This window comes from Somniosus microcephalus, chromosome 9, assembly GCF_052327205.1.
Source record: "Somniosus microcephalus isolate GS21.2 chromosome 9, FLI_Smic_1.0, whole genome shotgun sequence".
Lineage (NCBI taxonomy): Eukaryota > Metazoa > Chordata > Chondrichthyes > Squaliformes > Somniosidae > Somniosus > Somniosus microcephalus.
In genome coordinates, this window is record NC_140995.1 from 28144619 (window position 1) to 28166964 (window position 22346).

Consider the following 22346-nt stretch of genomic DNA (forward strand, 5'->3'; position numbering starts at 1 on the left):
CCATGTTCATGGCTGCATAGAGTGACACCACTAATCCCGGCCACAATGGAGATGATGAAACATCAGAGCACATTTCAGGAGACCGATCAAAAGTTCAGATTCCAGGGCTACCCAATACTCATACCCTGCAGTAATGCTTAAGAGTCTTTTTTGATAGCTCTGCCTGGAATGTCACCTGCTAGTTGAGTATGTTGGTATGGAGAGAAGTAACTGACTGCTTAGACTGACTGATTGCATGTGTCATTACAGACAAATAAGCATTTGTTTTATTTATCATTTAGTAGCAGCAAACTACAGGCTTTTGACCAAGGAATTGTAAAGTAATCAGGGACAGGGAGATTAGAAGATATCATCTTTATGACATGCTATTTCCTTGTAACATTTTATTGGCTGTCTAGTAAGAATTACCCATACTTGTCCCTTTGTTGATTGAGAGATTCTGTGGAGCTTGTGTGCTTTCACGTTACTGATGAGATACAGAGTTGGCATAAATTTAGATTATCTCTAGAGCTCCCAGAATAAATGCCCAGCTCCCTTGTTGCACCTGACATTCCAGACTCGGTTACTTTTGATCTCAATTGTCACTAATGCTGCAGGAGTGCTGCTCCCAACCCCACATTAAAACCCCCTCCCAATCGCAGCTTTTGCCGGGTCCAATCTCCAGGCTCCACGATCTCCGATATAGCCCTCCGCCACCCCCCCCCCCAGATCCCCGATCCAGGCCCCAATTCCACGGGTCACTGCCGGCTGACTCACCTGCGGCCTCTTTGTGGCTTCTTTACACAGCGCTGTTCATATGGGAATGTAAGAAGTCACACGACACCAGGTTATAGTCCAACAGCTTTATTTGAAACCACAAGCTTTCGGAGCGCTGCTCCTTCTTCAGGTGAAGTGGAGAAATGCATAAAGACACAGCTTATATAGTCAGAGAATCATGTCAGATGTTTACAGGTAACCTTTCCAACTGCCATTTATCACACCTCGGCAGAGAGATAATCACAGCAGTCAAAGGTGTGAATGGTGTCCAAACCATTCACACCATTCACACCTTTGACTGCTGTGATTATCTCTCTGCCGAGATGTGATAAATGGCAGTTGGAAAGGTTACCTGTAAACATCTGACATGATTCTCTGACTATATAAGCTGTGTCTTTATGCATTTCTCCACTTCACCTGAAGAAGGAGCAGCGCTCCGAAAGCTTGTGATTTCAAATAAAGCTGTTGGACTATAACCTGGTGTCATGTGACTTCTTACATTTGTCCACCCCAGTCCAACTCCGGCATCTCCACACCATATGGGAATGAGTTTCGAGGCCCAATATCCAGGGCTCCTCAGACACTACCATTCGTGCGCAGGGTAAGTACCCCGTGTGGGGAGACGGAGTGGGGGGAATAGGCACTCCCGAATTTGTAGGCCACTGAAGAGTGTGGAGGAACAGAGAGGCGGTGGTTAGATCACAATTCAACTCCTCAGTTTTGGGCTCCCCTCTATAGAAGGGACACTTAAGCCATAAAGAGAATACAGTGTAGATTCATCAGCAGTGGTGAGAAAACTCGAGAAAGTTGGAGAGACCCGAGATACTGTGACTATTTCCACTAGAGCAGCGAGGAAAGGCTAGGAGGAAATTTAATTGAGGTTTTTAAAATTATGAAGGATTTTGGATGAATAGGGAAATAATATTTCAATTGGATGGGAAGTCAGTGACAAGGGAGCAACAATTTTAAACTGTTGCTAAGAGAGATTAGGCAACATTATTCACACTGGGAGTTGTTGAAGTATAAAATGCTTTGCCATATGGAATAGTTGAAGCAGGTCAATTGCAATTTTTAAGGGAATTACTGAGAAACATTTGAAGCATGAAACTCAGTTAAATGCGAAATGCCATGAGAAGCAATGGGACAGGTTCTCCACACACGTTATAGGAGTTCTAAGGAAACTGGAGTGAGGACAGGATTGGCCTCAACTGTGGTAGCTCTGGCAGTTGCTCACTGCTTATTGTCCAGTCTCATAAGTGAATGATAGCCACCTGACTGAGTTTTTGGAGGGACTCCAACAACTTTGGAAACTGCTATGTTGATTGGTTTTCTTCTGCACCTAGTAGAATCATTTCCTGACTTCCTGCCAGTGCTATGGGTGGAGGGGGTAATGGTATTGGGTGTCGGCTGTATCTCAGTGGTAGCAGTCTCATCTCTGCATCAGAGGTCATAGGTTTAAGTCCCAATCCAGTGACTTGAGCACACAATCCAAGCTGACACTTCAGTGCAGTACTGAGGAGGTGCTACACTGTCGGAGGTGCTGTCTTTAGGATGAGACACTAAACTGAGGCCCCGTCTGCTCTCTCAGGTGGACAAAAAAGACCCTATGTCACCATTGGAGGAAGAGCAGGAGAGTTCTCCCAATGTACTGGCCACTATTTATCCCTCAATCAACATTACTAACACAGATTATCTGGTCATGCATTTTATTGTTGTTTTTGGGACCTTGCTGTGCACAAATTGGCTGCCGCATTTCCCCACATTAAAACCGTGACTACGCTTCAAAACTATTTTGTTGGCACTTGAAGCACTTTTGGAAATCTTGAAGTTGTGAAAGGCGTGATATAAATTCTTGTTTGCTATTATTTTGTAACTGCTCTCCTCCAAGCCATTATCTCTCTTGCGCAATCAAATTCACCATTGCATTGATATAATGTGCCTTTCGGGTCAGTCTGCCCATCCTGGTTCTAAAATTTCTACTCAACACATTTAGATTAGTGAGAACAATGTAGCTTTTAAGAGTCGAGAGAGTCATTCTCTGCCTGTTAAACTGTGATAATTGCTGTCCTGCTGTGCTTGGCTCAAAACTCTTCATGACACTTTGTGTGTATTGAGAGAAAACTCCAGCATTCCCATTTGTACATCAATTCTTGACAACAAATAGGCTTGCTAGAGCCCCCAAATTTCTAAGTTGAATTGTAAAAATACAAGGGGGAATTTTAGTTGCTGGGCAGTCAGTCGGTGAAAAGCGCGGGCACACTGTCCGGAACGTGCAGTGTCAGACCTTATCCATTTTAATGTCCGGGCCTCATTTAAGTGAAGTCAGTGAGCTGCCTGCCCCAGGTGGGCATCCAGAGGCAACATGCCGGGTTTGGGCAGTCGCAGCATCGGGTGGCCTCTGGGCCTCCCGGCCGATGGCAAGGTAAGTCATCGGGGAGGAATTCGGGAGATTTCCGGGAGCATGGAAGGTGGGTGGGGGGGGGGGGCGGTGAGGGGGCGGTGTTTCAGGATGGCAGCAGCGCAAACTATTTTTGTAGGGTCCGAGGTGTACTCCTGCTACTCCTGGCCCCACAAAAATAAGTTTTTTTTCGTTACGTTGGAGGGCCTTTGTTTCTGGTCTCACAACTTCTACTGAGTGGAGCATCCGTGGCAGAATCTCCGTCCAGTAGACCACAAAAATGGGTTTGGGATCCTTTCTATGTATTAGCATAAATTCAGAAGGCAAACTGGTGTTTCAGCCACCTGTTTTTAAGATAACCATAGGGCGCAAAAAGTGAGTTATAGGGCCTCTTTGATCTTAATTCACATAGTGCCTGGTTTCCGCTGAGCAGAGGGAGTTAAAATCCCCCCTTACATTTTCTGAAAATATTTCCTGTTGAGCCAATAGAATCGGAAAACTTGTAGATCCTTAGAGGGTCGAAGAAACTATTATAGTTGTGTTCCTGCATCGAGCTCTGCTTCAGATGTTTATCAATTTTGCTACAGGAAAAGGTTATTTTTATTTATAGCCACACAATTTTTTGCAAAGTATTACATAGTATTTATAGCACAGAAACAGGCCATTCGGCCCAAAAGGTCCATGTCGGGTTTTTATGTTCCACTCAAGCCTCCTCCTACCCCTACCCTACTTCATCTAACCCAACAATTTCTGTTAAGTTGTCTTGAGCCACATCACTGTGCACTGACAAAGCCTTTGCCATCATATTATTATTTTCATTAACCATAAATTCAGCATTATGCAAGAATTGCCATCATGAATTTTATCCATTTGCAGTGGTGGAAAATGAAACTTACTGATGTGGATTAAACTAGTATCAGTGAAGTAGTGTCCTAAAGGCAAAAATTCTCATCTTATTTTTCAAGTATTTATTTATACTTTCTATTGTGGGCATCAAATATTTGAGGCGAATCTTCTTTTTGAACATGCTGTGTTGCAAACCCTGTATTTTTAGGAGAATTTCTAATCCTACTGATAATAAAAGTAAGGCCGCGATTTTATTATTGGAGGCGGGTTGGGTGTGGGTCAGGTGATTTCCGGCTTCCAGTCCCGCCCCCAGCTGCATCCAGTCTACAGACGTGATTTTTGCCTTGATTGACCTTGTTAAGCCCGCCCTGCGGGCTTGCCGGCCAATTAAGAGGAAGCAGGTTAGATGACGTCATTTGATGACGCGTCATCTGTCGGTTTCCTTAAAGGGACCATGCACAATTTTTTTTGACAGTTGATTTTTCAGTGTTTGACAGCATTGAGGTGCTGAAAACACTGACAATCACTGCACAAAGGTGATCTCTTGCACCCAGACTCTCCAATGACTCCCTCCATAGGTTGGAATAGTTGGCAGCTGCAGGTGAGGTGACACTGGTGAGAGAGGTTCTTCCAATGAGGTGGCACTGGACATGGATTTCAAAACTTGTAACCTAAAGAAAAGTGTAAATGTATTAAAAATGCAGTTCCCAACATTTTCTTTCCTCTGAGACTCACCAGTGCAACATTGGATCTTTTACATCCCTTCTGCAACTGTCATCAATCCAGAAACATTACAGCAGACTCACACCACACAGCACTTACCTGGCGTGGTGTCCAGACATCGGGAAACCTGAACCAGAAGTGGCAAAATTCAAAAATAGGCTGTCAGCTGCTGACAACTACCTGTTAATTGGCAGGTAATTGCCTTTAATCCTCTTCCCGCCGCTAGGTGCTAGGTCCATTCGCAAATCGGGGACCCGACACTTGGGAAAGTTGTTTGGAAGCGGGTTGACGGTGGGATCGCAACCTGTCGTCAATCAAAACGATTTTACCCTTTGACTTGCTTTCCAAACCCGCCCTCCGAGCGTTGGCAAAATTGCGGCCTAAGAGGCTGTGGTTATTTTAAATGTACCACGTCATTTTGTTAAAGGTCTTCAGTAAAGAGGTATTTAGGACTCCATGGTGAAGGTGGGTTGGGGTGGGGCGGGGGGGATGGGGGGGCTCCGATGCGGTTGGGAAACCCAGGAGGTCGGGTTTCCTGCAGGCCCTGCCGACTTTAATGGCAGGGCCTGATTTGCATGCGAGGCCTTGGTTTCCCACCTGCAGCCAGACAGATTGAGAGGCTGGCTGGCTCCGGGTGGGTAGGCCTGTGGCACTAGGCTGCACAGAGGAGGGAGGGAGGGAGGGATCACGGGGGGGACTGGGGTCGGCTGGAGGAACACGGGGAGAGGGTTGCTAAGGACCTGGGGGGGGGGTGCGAGGAACATCGGGGGCTGTGTGGCAGCAACATCGGGGCTTGGTGTGAGGATCTTCGGGGGCCGGGTGGCGGCCAGAGGAGCAAGGGGAGGGGGTCTACTGAGGATCGCGAGTCGATGGGCCGCAGGGCGGCCGGAGGATCAAGGGCGGGGGGGTGGGGTATGCAGAAGATCGGGGCCAGGAGAAGCCCGGGAAAGCCGGAGGAGCCGGGGGGTGGGAGGGGTGGGAGGGGTGGGGGAAGGCCTCGTGGAGTGATCGGAAGCCTAGGGGGCGGGTGATCGGAGGCCTCGTGGGGGGGTCTCCAATCATGGGGGATGGGCTAGGCAGGGACCGTGGATTCAGGAGGTAGGTATAAAGGCACTTACCTCCTGGATGCTGCGGTCCTCACCTTGCTGTAAAATGCCAGGTTTTACGAAGTGTGTGAAACCCGAGCAGATACAGTTAAAAACAAAATGGAGGTTGAAGAAGAGGCTTCCAGCCTAATTAAAATATTTAAATTGATGTCCCGCCTCCTGGCGGCAGGTTGGCAGCCCGCCCCGCCCCTCCCCCCATCAAAACTGGAAGTGGGTGGGTTGGAGGCGGTTTCAGGTCGGGATTCCCATTTTTGACAATTTAACTACCCTCCCACTCCAAACCCACCCATTTTTTAGGGTAAAATTCCCCCATGCTGTTCTGAGAGTCCTAATTTTGAATAGTTTTAGTGTTAAGACCTGCAATCGAGCTCTATTAATACACAAATGGGATGCTCAAAACAATTGTATGAAATTCTTGTGTCTGCTCTTTTAATGAGATAATGGCTTCGTCAACATTCCAGACAGCGGTCAGAGAAACTTCATAGAAATGTTTTACGCATTTGTACACTAATATTGCACAGCACAATCTCACCCCAATACTAAACAAAAAGGGGGATAAAACTGTAAAAGTAACAGGTGCATACCCAATGTTCTCTCCACAAATGCTGCCTGACCTGTTGAATGCTTCCAGAATGTTTTGTTTTTACTGTTTTCACCACAAAACTGTTTTAATCTCATATAATTGGAAGGTCTGGAGTTTTACAATATTCTATTATGGAAGAGATGGGGTGATATCAGTAAAGCTGATATATAAAATGTTTTACTTCTTAACTGCACCACCAATAAATCAAATTATTTTGTGGTACTATTTCATAATTGGAAAAAATGCAATTCCCTAATGCAACAAGGCTGAAATTAGGCATAAATTCTGCTCATCCAGAGTCAGTCCCACACGCTAACTAAGGTCAACAGGTCAGTCCCAGAGGAAGTTGCCATGCACATATTTCATTGTACTTCCAACTGATCTTGACCAAATTGTTGCATCGCTATATCGTCTTGTCTTTTTATATTCATTCTCGAAATGTGGCTGCTCTTGACAATTGTCAGCCGTGCCTCAGTTGGTAGCACACTCGCCTCTGAGTCAGAAGGTTGTGGGTTCAAGTGGCACTCCAGGGAATTGAGCACATAAAGCTAAGCTGACACTCCAGTGCAGTGCTGAGGGAGTGCTGCACTGTCAGAGGTGCTGTCTTTCAGATGAGACGTTAAACCAAGGCCCCGTCTGCTCTCTCAGGTGGACGTAAAAGATCCCATGGCACTATTTTGAAGAAGAGCAGGGGAGTTATCCCCGGTGTCCTGGCCATATATTTATCCCTCAACCAACATCACCAAAAACAGATTATCTGGTCATTATCATATTGCTGTTTATGGGAGCTTGCTGTGCGCAAATTGGCTGTTGCGTTTCCCACATTACAACAGTGACTACATTCCAAAAGTATTTAATTGGCTGTAAAGCACTTTGGGATGTCCGGTGGCCGTGAAAGGCACTATATAAATGCAAGTCTTTCTTTCTTTTTACTTATTGCCCATCCCTATTTGCTCTGAGATGGTGGTGGTGGGCCTTCTTCTTGAGCTGTTGTAATCTTCGCAGTTTGACACTGAGTAGCTTGCTAAGCCACTTCAGAGGGCAGTTTGGAGTCAACCATATTGGTGTGGAGCTGGAGTCACATATAGGCCAGGCACGGTAAAGATAACAGGTGTCTTTCTCTGAAGGACATTAGTGAACCAGTTGGGTATTTACAGCAGTCCAACAGCTTCATGGTCACTTTTACTGATACCAGCTTTTTTTTCATTTCCAGCTTTTTAAAACTGAATTCAAATTCTCAAACTGCCATATTGGGATTTGGACTCACGTTCTTGTATGATAGCAGCTGAATGATATTTTCACACAGGAGTCTTGCATGGTCCAACACTATTTCATCTTGTATGATTGTTAACTGGTTTGCTGAATATGAAAGGAAGCCATACATTTCTCATTGAGTCATCTGAGAATGGTATTTTTGATTCATTTTTACATTGTTCTAAATGAGAGAAATGTAAGCACTGATTCTTGGTGGCTATTCTATCTCATTTTATGTGATAATTATCTCAATGGGCCAGCTTTACCGGCGTGGTAGCTCATTCTCCACTCCCTCCTACAAAATTGCTGTCACACACTGACCACCACTTTGACTGAGATCAGCTCATTTAGAACAAACCATGATTAAACTTGGAACACACTGTCACATCAGAAGTAATTAATTGGATGTTACGCACTTTGGAACATATTGAGGAATGTGGTAAGATGCTATATAAATACAACGTCTTTCAGTGTTCAACTGGATATAGAGGCACTGGAGAGGGTGCAGAGAAGATTTACAAGGACGATACCAGAAATGCGAGGGTATACATATCGGGAAAGGATGAACAGGCTGGGTCTCTTTTCTCTTGAAAGAAGAAGGCTGAGAGGTGACCTAATCGAGGTCTTTAAAATCATGACAAATTTTGACAGAGCAGATAGAGAGAGAATGTTTCCACTTGTGGGGAAGAGCATAACTAGAGGCCATCAATATAAGAAATCCAATAGGGAATTCAGAAGAAACTTCTTTACCCAGAGAGTGGTGAGAATGTGGAACTCGCTACCACAGGGAGTGGTCGAAACGAATAGTAAAGATGCATTTAAGGGGAGCCTAGGCAAGCATATGAGGGAAAAGGGAATAGAGGGTTATGCTGATAGATTTAGATGAGGAAAGACGGGAGGAGGCTGGACTGGTTGGGCCAAATGGCCTGTTTCTGTGCTATGTATAATCCTATGTATCAGAAAAGAGTGCAATGTTGTGAAATTAGTTTCTGGAATTTGTTGGAAAGATGGATACAGTGGGTCACAACAAAAAAGATGGTTGTCTTTAATTTTGGTTCATTTTCAAATTACCATCAAGCTTTGTACAGTATTACCAGAGTATAACTGAAAGAAAAAAATGAAGTAAGTATTGGTTTGAGCTGTTGCCGGTTTCCTGATTATGATCATGTAGCAGAAAATCTGATTAAAGAACACCACCGCCATGACAATACTCCTAAGCAGATTTGCTGATAAGAAACTCCACATCAGTGACCTTGACAGCTGCGATCTTTAATTTCTCTCAATGTATTACTATAATAAATACCATCTCATGTATTACATGGAGACACTATATTTGCATAGTAACAGTTGAATATATGTTGAATATATTTGCATATTAGCAATTGGTTAGTCATCTAAAGATGCTTTTTGAGCGAGGGCAAAAAAAGGCTTAGTAGGAGATGCACAAATGTGGTATTCAGCTTCTTATAATACAGCCTGTAATATTATTTCTTATTGAAACAATCAAGTAGTGTGCTGAAACACAATTTACTCATCAGCACTGCAGAATTTATAGAAATAGAATATGAATGTGTTGCATAGCTTACAATAGATCACTTTTAGAATTGAATTCAAGCCGTGACATATTGGGATACCAAATTTGCATATTTCTTCAATTCCATTATGAGTTTTATTATTGAATATCTAATAACAGAGATATAGGGGTGATTGCACCTGCTGTTATATTCTTGACACATTTTTAAAATTCTTCTGAAAGATGGTATATATTTATTTGACTTTATACTTATAAAATGTGCAAAGTTTGTGCATTTTTGATTGTTAATAATGCTGTGGGAAAGATGCTGCAGTTGGTTACAATTTATAATTGAGCAACCATCGTCTTTTTTTCTCTGTCCAATTATCTCTTCTCCCCTCCTCTTCTGAAGGTGTTGACTCCTTGCTGGGCACTTTCTTCCAACTCAGCCAAGTGATTATTATTTTTGTGTGAACCTTGCCACCTTTTTGATTGTAAGTTACAACAGAGCTGAGACCCATCCCATACACTTCCAGCAAGGACCCCTGGACAGTGCATCAGGAATAGAAACCAGAATGCTTCTTTTTCCTCTTCCTAACTCAGTTGACCTATGTAGCAGAAGACACCCATCACTATTATGACTCGTTGACTTAATCCATCAAGGTTAAAAATAGAAAATATCGACCGGATGTTGAGAGCTCCTCAAATATGAAGATTTTCCTTTCATCCATAGACACTGAATTAGAGGGAGCAACTACATCCCCAGTGCTGCTATTCGGGTGCAATGTTCCCCTTCCCATTCGATCTGAAATATTTGCCTTTGCCTAATGCAGAGCAGGCTTGTTACTGGAACTTGCTGATGGGCTGACTCTCTTGAGTGCAGGAAATTTGTATCTGCCGGTTTAACTGGTTGCAAAGCAGGAATAAACTGTTGGCTGCCAAGTTTGGCAACCATCCCATTCTGTCCAAGACAGAAGCAATGGGCTATATGGGGTGTGCTTGTTGCTGGAACTTGCCACTCAATTGGCTACCTGTCCACCATTTTAGCCAGTTCTCTGCATTTTGAAAATTGGCTGCAAATGCAGATATATAGGTCACCAGCGGCAGCAGCAAGTCAACATCAATTGTTTTATTTTTCTAGATAGAATAAGATGGCTGACTGTTATTGCACAAAAATGGTTACAAAATTAATTACATTTATTTAAAACTGTTGAATTGACTTAATATTGAGTCACTAAACTCATTCAAAAGACTAAGGGGAGAAATTCGCCTCCAGTTAGCATCTGGCGAGGGTGCTAACGGGGCACTGAGGCAGTAGTGCCGCGGTGAGGCGAATCCAGTGCCGCACACCAAATTCGGACCCCCGTAGCGCCGCCCTATGGGTTAGTGCCGGGGACTTCAGCGCCAGGCAGACCGTGACATCAGTGAGTGTGCAACGCTCACTGGATGCCCGATCTGCCAAATTGAGTATCGCCCCCTGCCTTAGCGCCTCGCCCCGACAGCGACAGGGAGAGGAGGCATGAAGCAGTCGGTAGCCGGCTCCAGGGGCACTACTTAAAGGGATCATGACTAATGAGTCACAGCTGTCAGGTTGGTGCTGTTTCACTGCTTCCTCGTCAGGTTGACATTGTGCAACAGTTTAAATCAGTCATTTAAAGGTTGTTTAGTCTCTGGAGTGTTGTGGCTACTAAAAATTAGTTACATTTATTCTCACAAAATATCAAAGTGCTACACTTTGTTACATTAATGGGGCTGTATTGGCAGTCGACCTGGCTCTCCAGGATCTACTGCAGAGAGAGAACAGACAGCGAGAAAGATTGGAACATGTGGCCAGAGGGAGGTGAAGGGCCATCAAGGCTCTCAACAGGAGGCCGTACCCTCTGAGGGTCTTCCGACAGCAATTCTCCTACCTCCAATTAAGCCAAGAGCAGTGTCTTAGAAGGCTATGCTTCAGCAAGGAGGTGGTCACAGAACTCTGCCACCTCCTGCAATCAGACCTCGAGCCTCAGATCAGGGTGACCATGGCTCTCTCAGCGGCAGTCAAGGTCACCATCACCCTCAATTTCTTCGCCAGTGGATCCTTCTAGTGTGCAACAGGAGATATAGCTAACATCTCGCAGTTCGCCATCCATCGCTGCATCCGGGAGGTCACAGAGGCTCTCTACAGTAGGAGAAGGGGCTACATTTCCTTCCCCATCACCAGAGAGAAGCAGGACGAGTGTGTATGTGGCTTTGCCAGGATAGCAGGATTCCCCATGGTGCAGGGCGCCATTGATTGCACCCACGTGGCTTTGCGGGCACCACATAAGAATCCTGAGACTTTCCGTAACCGCACTTAATGTGCAGTTGGTGTGCGACCACAGACAGCGAATCCTCAATGTGAATGCCCGCTATCCTGGCAGCAGCCACGATGCCTTCATCCTGCGCCAGGCCGATGTTCCTGCACTCTTCCAGCCACCACGTCAAGCTCACAGCTGGCTGGTTGGATACAAGAGGTATCCGCTCTCCACCTGGCTCATGATGCCGGCTCTCTGCAAGAGCACTTCAGCTAGTCCCACTCCCTCCACTTTCCCTGTATCCTTTTATATTCTCTTTTCCAATACTTATTCAGTTCATTTTTAAATGATGCTATAGTTTCTGTCTCAATAGCCACTTGTGGTAAAGCAATCCATATTTTCGCAACCCCAACACCCCTGCACAGCACTTATATAATGAGAGCCATGCTGCCACCAGGAACAACACTGAGCAGACCATCGGGTTGCTCAAGCAACAGTTCCGCTGCCTTGACCTCGCTGGAGGAGCCTTTTAGTACTCGCCGGAGCGGGTGTCCCATTTCGTCGTGGTTTGCTGCATGCTCCACAATCTGGCCATCATGAGGGCCCAGCCCTTGCCAGCAGGGATTGCGGGACCACCTCAGGAGGAGGAAGTTGGAGAGGAGGAGGAGGAGGAGGATGATGAGGAGGACGAGGAAGATGAGGAGGAAGAGGAACAGAAGCGAGGGAAGAGTCAGCCACTCAATCGGCCATCAGACTGCGGTTCCAGTAAATTCAACCCCAGATCCCCGTTGCTCACCACATCCCCATCATTCTATCCCTGCCGCAGGCCATATCACAGCGCAAAGCTGAAATGAGAGACAGTACAAAATTATCCAAAGTGAATTAATAAATTTATCAATAATCAGTGAACACATCTTCACAAGAACAATATTTACTATTCACCCTTGTGCAATCCCTTCTTTGCCTACTCTAGTGCTCCTACGAAGTGTTGGCCCAATGGCTGCAGTAGGGCTGGTGGAAGGCTGCTGAGTGTCCATGCGGGAGACTTCAGATGGCCTTGCAGGACGCGCTCGACCAGCTCTGGGCCTGGAAGGCCCGGCTGTAGACTGCAGCACCTCAGCATGGGCAGCAGCAGTCTGGGCTGGCTGGACATTTAAAACAAAGTAAACCGGACATTCAATTTCAATTTCAATTTTATTGGTCACATAACTAAATACAAGAAGTGTAATCTAGTCAGTGAAATGCTTTTTTCTTGATGAGCTGAGAGCACCAAGCAGCAAGAACACTTAGCTGCCTGGTACGCACGGAGCTCGCAAGGACGGCAGCCATCTTCATCGGCGCCATCACAAAAAAACACATACCGACATATACACACATACATACTTTCAATATAAATAAAGCAGACATAAAATAAATAAAAGACATAAAAAAAAGCACATAAAATGAACAAGCAAATAATGTAAAAAAAGTAATTTCTACAGTAATTACATTGATATTTCTACCCAGGCTTCTAGAATAATCTCTGGTTACAGGGTGGCCGCACTGGGAGAGCATCGTGAGGAACTCACAACTTATAATTAAATAAATTTAATTAATTAATAAAATTAATAAATAAAGTGTCCCCTCAGTCTTTCTCGATGTTTCCATCTTGGTCGATGTTTCCATCTTGGTCTCTCTCGATGTTTGGTACTTGTCAAAGACACACCTATTGGACTATAAACAAAGCATTATAATGTTACAGTGTTTCAAAGGTACGGATTAAGGAACAAAACTTTAATGTATTTTCTCTTTACTTGGCAATATTTGTTTTAACCAAAAGGAGAATTGTACATTGTACCGACTGAAGACCTGAATGTCACATGATACAAAATGTAAGAGTAGTTGGAATGCTATTACAATTGAATTTAGTGTTAAATGCAAAATTTTACTGGGGTGAAGGTTTTGGTCTTTCACTATGGAGGGAGACCAAATTTCCCATTATTACTAATCGTCCAAACTTCAGCTTCAGGCAGTCAAACCAACCAATTGACCAGATGTTTACCTTCAAGGAGGCAAATCAATCATGAAGATCTGAAGCTCTATTATGGTCTATGCAAATTTAATCAAATTTCAAAACTCATGACTACCAAACATTCATCTGCTAATTGCTTGAGTCTGCAGTAGCGGTTTGATTAATATAAAGCTATCCCATTACTGTAAATACAAAGCAGTGTGTTTTCTAATCAACTATTGCTCTTTTTAAGTATTTGCTAATGGTACTTGTCAAAGACACACCTATTGGACTATAAAGAATGGCTTTGCACTCTGATATTATGGGTGCAGTTATACTATCACACTTATGTTGATATGAACCAGTTTTGGGTGTGTATCAATTCAAAAAGTAGCAGTATAATTTAGGTGTCAGATCAGATCCCAATCTGATGTCTAAGCACACTAAAGCCAAGCGGTGTGACTCTCTCCCCAAAGGAGCTGCTGGCCTGAGCCAGCTAGCTGCCAGCTGCATTGGTAGACATGGCACGTTATAGACAGACCCCATTCTAACCACAGCTACCCGTGCATGGCTTCAAGTTTGCGCCAAATGTAGAATAACACCAACCCAGTGCAAGTTGCATTAAAACGTCCGTGGGTGGTCTCGTGGACTGCCAAGATACATTTAAAACTTTGTATGGAACCTTTTTAATATTGGGGTAAGGGAGACACTGCCGTTGCTTTCTCATAAAATGAAAAAATATCCTTTGGCAGGATAGAGCTCTGTGCCTGCCCTGTAACATAGCTGCAAATACCTCAGTTGCTGTACCTCAGTGCTGGTCAGAATGGGACCTGTCCATAGTGTATCATGTCTACTAATTGCACATGGCAGATAGCAGTCTCACACTGGTAGCTGCAGTGTGAGTGAAGCCTGTGACTCTCTTGTTCTTTCTGATTCTGTGGCTAACTATGATTTAAGGTTTTGCAAAAATATAAAAAATTCAGCACGTCTTTGTATGCTACATCATAAGTACTTCATTGACTGTAAAGTGCTTTGAGACGTTCGTTGGTCGTGAATGGCGCTATATAAATGTAAGTTTTTACTTTACATAGTGTACATTCATTACACAACATAGCAAAGATGTAACAGAAAGTTACAATCTATGCAATAGTAAGGGTAGACTTTAAGATCCCTTTACATCTGTGCAATGTTTAATAAACTATTAATTGCAGAAAATATCTGTAAAAAAAATTTTTTTTAATGAAAAATGCTTATGCAGTGTGGAAAAACAATCGATTGATATTTTACCTGGGGAGAACTCAGTTTTGTTTTGTTTATCTACAGATCATTAAGCTTAAGTTTGAAGAATTTGACCTGGAAAGAGGTTATGATACCTTGACTGTAGGAGACGGAGGAAAAGTAGGAGATACCAGGACAGTCTTGTATGCGTGAGTACTGCCTATAAACTCCTTTTAATACTTGTTCTTTGGATGTGGGTGATGTTGGCAAGGCTGCATTTATTGCCCATCCCGAGTTGCCCTGAGAAGATGGTGGTGGGCCTTCTCCTTAAACCACTGCAGTCCATGTGGAGATGGTACTCCAACAATGGTGTTAGGTACGGAATTCCAGGATTATGACCCAGCAATGATGAAAGAATGGCGATTCAATTAGAGGAAAGCTTGGAGGTGACATCTTCCCACAACATTAATGCTCTTGTGCTTCTCGATGGTAGAGTTTGCAGGGAAAGGAACTGTTGTCAAAGTTACCTTGATGAGTATCTACAGTGCTTGAAGATTGTACATATTGCACTGGTGGTGGAGGGGGTAGGTATTTGAGTCCAATGTGTTGTTGCAGCTGCGCCCGTTAGGCAAGTGGTGAGTATTCCATCACACTTGTACATGGTGGAGAGGCTTTCAGGGATCACAAGATGAGCCAATCATTGCAGAATACCCAGCCTCTGCCCTGCTCTTTTAGCTACAGTGTTGACAAGCACAGGTTTGAGCCTTTGCTAGGATGACAGCAGATAACAGGATCTCCTCACAAGCAGCACAACTCACCAGAAAATATGTGATTCTATAGCTATGAGCCTCCTAACTATAGCAAGGGATATGTAGCGTATCTGATCGAACAGTAACTCTACCAGTTGGAGGTTCAGAGCTTCAGCAGCATCGGTTTACCTTTCTGAAACCCATTCACTGTAGGCGTCAAACTTTGGATAGGTGAGCACATGTTTTCACAACCAGGTTTCAAGTAGTTGTCACCTCAATGTTCACAGTTTCCTCATCAGCTTAAAGTTGGACATCTGCCTTCAGTACAGTTGAAAGGACCTATGCAGGCTAAATGACAAGCCACCTATCGTGATGCTCACCCATTACCAATTGTGGTAAACCACTGTAGTTCACTGTGTTCACTGTTGTTGTTGTTGTTGTTGTCGTTCACTCTTGTTTCACTGTTGTGCCTGACTATGCCTCAGCTGACTCCGCCCCTGGGCTACCGAGTATAAGAGCGGCCGCATGGCAGCTCCTGGCATTCGGTCGTCCACTAGAGGCATAGTCCTGATCTGTCTGAAGTGCAATTCAGTAGTTAATAAAAGCCTGTCGTTCTGAACTCTGCCCAGCCTTTTATTAGAATTGATAGCGCATCAATTTTATTAACTACTGAAAAAAAAAAAAAACGATGCTGCAGATTCTTAAGATCAAGTGCCTGGAACTCGACCCGCAAGAACCGGACTCGACTGCTAAGTTCTCGCACTGGCTGCACTGTTTTGAGTCCTTTCTGACTGCATCCGGCGAGACCTTCGCCGCCGATGCCAACAAGCTCAGGGTGCTGAACTCTAAAGTAAACCACCGAGCTTTTGCCCTTATCCGGGACGCTACGAGCTACCAGGGGGCTATCGACATCTTGAAGGAGCAATACGCACGCCCGGTCAACTATGTTTACGCAAGACATCTCCTGGGGTCTCGCAAACAACAGCCCGGGGAACCCACAGAAGCATACATACGGGCGCTGAAGGAACTCGGCCGAGCCTGCGAATGCAAGCAAGTAACAGCCACGGAACATACGGAGGAGCTCATCCGGGACGCCCTCGTGGCGGGCCTCAGGTCCACATCCGGTAACTCACTACCACACTGGCTGACGTCCCCAGGGCCCGTCCTGCTGAGGAAGCATGTAAGGTCCCACAAAACGGCTCCCCTGGTAGAGAAGGTTCACCTCCTCCATGCCAACCCCCAGTACGCCTACGTGGCATACCCGGACGGGCGGGAGGATACAGTCTCCATTAGAGATCTGGCACCCTCGGGGTCCACTGACCCGCCACCATTGCCCCCCACCACGACCCCCTCCGACACGGCCCAAAATTCAGTAGACCCAATTCTCACCCCTGTCCATTCCACCCCAGTAGACGGCATGCCACGCCCCCAGGACCAGCCGGAGTCCACTCGCCCACCCAACATCAAAGGGGACGATATGCCGGTGCTGGACCCCGCTCAAGACGCGTCGTGGGAAGCTGTACCATCGCAACCGTCGCCACGAAGATCTCGACGGCAAACGAGGCCGCCCGACAGACTCGCCTACTCGAACTTTTGATACACTTCACCCCGCCGGACTTAATTTTAAATGAGGGGTGAATGTGGTAAACCACTGTAGTTCACTGTGTTCACTGTTGTTGTTGTTGTTGTTGTCGTTCACTCTTGTTTCACTGTTGTGCCTGACTATGCCTCAGCTGACTCCGCCCCTGGGCTACCGAGTATAAGAGCGGCCGCATGGCAGCTCCTGGCATTCGGTCGTCCACTAGAGGCATAGTCCTGATCTGTCTGAAGTGCAATTCAGTAGTTAATAAAAGCCTGTCGTTCTGAACTCTGCCCAGCCTTTTATTAGAATTGATAGCGCATCACCAATTCTTTAATCTCAGTTGAAGAGCTCAGGCAAAGATCTGTGCCCACTATGAAGCTGACTCCCTCTCCTGGTAGGCTGGCAGGCTGGTGTAAGCTGGCACCTTCTCTTCCTACAATCGTTTCCCCTTTTTGCCACAACTCCATCTCACAGGTCGTGGATTTCGTACGTGGGCTGAAGGAAACCCTTCCATTGCATGATCTGCATTCTGAACTATTTGGACACATTTTATATGCTATAAACGTAATCTGCATAGGGTCTTTGTTGTCATTGAAGAAAGACCAAAAAACACCAAAATACCTTCGATCCATTTTCAGTGCAGTCTGTGCCCAGACTGAAGTTGGCATCCACTAGGATCTTCAGCTATTCGTATAAATCACCTATTGGAGCGGATGCTTCTTGTATCTTCCAATAAATACCTTTGAGATCCCCTCTTGAGCTTTACAAAGCCATAATACTGGACTAGATGACATCCACCACCATTTTCCACTGATCAGTACACTTGATCGTCAAGCGAGTGCAGCAACAATATAGAAATAGCAAGAACAGACACTTCCTAGCCAATGCCATTTGACATATTATTGATGAAGATATCAAACAGGGGTGATAGTGGACAACCTTCCCTCACTTCTTTTTGAGAAATATAGATTCTTTAGGGACGAAATTGGTCTTATGGGGTGGCACAGAACAGGCAATAACTAATTGGGCGGGGTGTAAAATGGGCTGCCAATTTGCTGTTGCCCATTTTGTGCTACAGCCAGTTTCACCCCCAGTGGTGAGTCAGCATTTACCCCTATATGAATCTTAGAGCTGGACAATCCCCCAGTAAATATAAGATATGTATTCAGATTGCATCCAGCTTGCGTATCAGGGTCACGTGAAGCACTAGGTTGAAAATCTTATGAAAATTGATCAAAGCAATGTGATTGGATTTCTCCTGAGCCTTACAATGCGTCATACATTTTGTATAAGGCAACAACCTTGGTCTATGCATTCCTCAGAAGTCCAAAATTCAGCCTGTTCGTTTCTGATTACCCTGCAGGGCTCCAAGGCATCTGATACACTTACTGTAACAACCCAAAAAATTACTTAACAACCCCTTGATCTGACTTGTTTTCAGGCACAATAGATGGATAAAAACCACAATTGCCCTAAAATAAGAGGGTATGCATGCCTCCAACCGAATCCTGTTCACCAACCTGAAAATGAATTTAACATTTCAAAGGAATAAACACGGCAATGCCAGTTACACGGTTGTGATGGTATCTAAATAATAGAACAGGTGTCAGAATAGCACAATAGATGTCAGAGAATCATAGCATGATACAGCAGAGAAGGAGGCCATTTGTCCATGGTACCTGCGCTGGCTTTTTGAAAGAGCCATCCAATTAGTCCCACTCCCCTGCTCTTTCCCCATAGCCCTGTAACTTTTTCCCCATCAGGTATTTATCCAATTCTCTTTTGAAAGTTATTATTGAATCTGCTTCCACCACCCTTTCAGGCAGTGCATTCCAGATCACAACAGCTCACTGCGTAAAAATGTTTTTTCTCAGGTCACCACTGGTTCTTTTGCCAATCACTTTAAATCTGTGTCTTCTGGTTATCGACCCTTCTGCCACTGGAAACAGTTTCTCCTTATTTACTCTATCAAAACCCTTCTATCAAATCTCCCTTAACCTTCTCTGCTCTAAGGCGAACAACCCCAGTTCCTCTAGTCTCTTCTCATAACTGAAGTCCTTCATCCCTGGTACCATTCTGGTAAATCTCCTCTGCACCCTCTCTAAAGCCTTGACATCCTTCCTAAAGTGTAGTGCCCCGAATTGGACGCAATACTCCAGCTGGGGCCTAACCAGTGTTTTATAAAGATTTAGCAGAGCTTCTTTGCTTTTGTACTCTATGAGCCGTATTTTGCGACTCCTATGGGTACGTACAAGGTGCGCACATGCCTGTAGGGGCCGTGCAAGTTCCGGGTTCAGGCATGTGAAGCACGTGCGTTAAAACTCAGAACTTGTGATCTCTCAAGGTAGATCCATAATTGGTCATAGAAACATAGAAACATAGAAGATAGGAGCAGGAGTAGGCCATTCGGCCCTTCGAGCCTGCTCCACCATTCAATGTGATCATGGCTGATCATCCAAATTCAGTACCCTGTCCCTGCCTTTTCCCCATATCCCTTGATCCCTTCAGCCTCAAGAAACATATCCAACTCTTGAATATATTTAATGAACTGGCCTCCACCGCCCTCTGTGGCAGAGAATTCCACAGGTTCACCACTCTCTGGGTGAAGAAATTCCTCCTCATTTCAGTCCTAAATGGCTTACCCCTTATCCTTAGACTATGACCCCTGGTTCTGGACTCCCCGGCCATCAGAAACATCCTTCCTGCATCTAGTCTGTCCAGACCTGACAGAATTTTATAGGTTTTGATGAGATCCCCTCTCAATCTTCTAAACTCCAGTGAGTATAAGCCCAATCGACACAATCTCTCCTCATACGTCATTCCTGCCATCCCAGGTATCAGCCTGGTGAATCTTCGCTGCACTCCCTCCATGGCAAGAACGTCCTTCCTCAGGTATGGTGACCAAAACTGCACACAATACTCATGGTGCGGTCTCACCAAGGCCCTGTACAACTGTAGCAAGACATCCTTGTTCCTGTACTCGAACCCTCTTGCTACGAAGGCCAACATACCATTTGCCTTCTTAACCGCCTGCTGCACCTGCATGCTTACCTTCAGCGACTGGTGCACAAGGACACCCAGGTCTCTTTGCACTTCCCCTTCTCCCAATCTATTGCCATTCAAATAATAATCTTCCTTCCTGTTTTTGCCACCAAAGTGGATAACCTCACATTTATCCACATTATAGTGCATTTGCCATGTTTCTGCCCAATCACCCAACCTGTCCAAATCGTACTGGAGTTTCCCGACATCCTCCTCGCAGCTTACCCTCCCGCCCAGCTTTGTGTCATCTGCAAATTTGGAGATATTACATCCAATTCCCTCGTCCAGCTCATTAATATATATTGTGAACAGCTGGGGTCCTAGGACCGATCCTTGCGGTACCCCACTAGTCACTGTCTGCCACTTGGAAAACGACCCGTTTATTCCAACTCTTTGCTTTCTGTCTGACAACCAGTTCTCTATCCAAGTCAATACCTTGCCCCCAATCCCATGTGCCTTAATTTTGCACGCTAATCTCTTATGGTCCTACCCTTCCTTTGACTGCCCTTTTACCACTTCTATGTTTATTAAAGATGTTTGGGTTCCCTTTTATGTTACCGGCTAATCTATTCTCATGCACTCTCTTTGACCCTCTTATTTCCTTTTTCAGTTCTCATCTGTATTTTCTGTATTTAGCTTGGTTCTCTACTGATTTGTGAACCTAACATTTATCATAAGCCTCCATTTTCTGTTTCATTTAATCTCATTGGACCGGATTTTGCTGCAGGAAAAACCAGTGAGACTATCAGTGCTCATGTTATTAAAGAGTAAATCGGACAGCAACTTCTGGTGACCGCACATGCACAGTTAAAAGTGGCAATCAGGAAGTTGCTGTCCGAGTTGCCCTGCTCTTCCAGAAACTGCGTATGTCGCCGAGAGACTCAGCATTCAAATACATAGAAGGGTGTGAAGTTGCTGTACTTACCTGATATTTACACACTAAACTCACCAGAAAAAGTTAGGGCTTGTCCGTTCCAGTGTAAGTAAATTTTAACGCCATGCTAAGTCTTAATTACTGCCAAACAACCTCTCTGGCCCTGAAAATTAACTTTTACAAGTGTGGCGACTCATTCCTTCAGATTTCAATTATTGTTGGAAATGTAAAACAAAATCTTTTAAATCTTTTTCTTTCTATCACTTTTATCTCTCTCTCTTAATCCCATCTTTCTTTCCCTCTTTATTTTGCTTTCTGTACCTGACTTGACATTAAATTAAATATTCTAACTCACATTTCCTGGTTCAGACTCTGCGCTGCTCATTAATGATTCTTCAATCTGATTGGTTAAGGAGATACACAGTTACTTGCCCTATTCACACAGGTACCAGATCCCCTATAGAGGGCGCCACACTGTTTTGGCTCTCTAACTTACAGTAAGTTCCAGTGAAAAATTACCTAGAAAGTCTGGGCAAGTGCAAGTGTAATGAATGACTGGTGCTGTTCATTTGCCACTGACCGCAAAATACGGCCATATAACTTTAGTCATCCAGGGAGCTCTAGCTTTGGATATCCTTCCTTTCTACCTTGTGGGAATGTGTCTAGTCTATACCTGAACTAGCTTCTCTTTGACGGCTTCCCATTGCTCATTTATTGTTCACTCCCACATGGGTTCATCCCCCACTCCAGCATTTGAGTACATAATCTAAACTGACATTTCAGTGCAGTACTGAGGGAGTGCTGCACTCTCAGAGATGCTGTTTTTTCAGATAAAACATTAAACCTTGTCTACCCTTCAGGTGGATGTAAAAGAAGCCATGGAACGATTTGAATAAGAGCAGCAGAGTTCTCCTGGTATTCCTGGTCAATATTTATCCCTTAAGCAACATTATTAAAATAGGATAGCAAAATACTGCAGATGCTGGAAATCCGAAATAACAACAGAAAACGCTGAAAAAACTCAGCAGGCCAGGCAACATCCGTGGAGAGAGAAACAGAGTCAACGTTTCAGGTCAAAGACCCTTCGTCAGGACTGAGAAAAAAAAGCAGGAAATGAAACAGATTAAGAAACAAGTTAGGGGGCTGGGAAATGGGGGAGGGGATGAAAGAACAAAAGGGAAGGTCTGGGAGGGGTGAGGAGACATTAAGAGATATTCAAGGTGAGACGAGATGGTAAATGTCGAGTAAAGAGACAAAGGATGGCTCTAGATGAAGTGTGAAATGCGCTGGCAGACTGAAAGACAGCTGCCATGTGGGAGAGAAAATAAAAGGAAAAGGCACAAACCAAAAGTTATTAAAATAGATTATTTTGTCAATTATCCCATTGCTGTTTGTGCGAGTTTGCTATGTGCAAATTGGCTGCTGTATTTCCCTAA

The 22346-nt window shown here is 44.7% G+C and overlaps 1 protein-coding gene across 1 annotated transcript in view; it reads left to right on the forward strand.

Annotated features, from left to right (window-relative positions):
* The window catches only part of csmd1b (CUB and Sushi multiple domains 1b), a 1295488-nt gene that overhangs the window by 364677 nt on the left and 908465 nt on the right, over nt 1-22346 (forward strand). The window contains exon 6 of the mRNA XM_085996460.1: nt 14769-14872. Within this exon, the coding sequence (XP_085852586.1) occupies nt 14769-14872 (104 nt within the window). The remainder of the gene's footprint in view (nt 1-14768; nt 14873-22346) is intronic.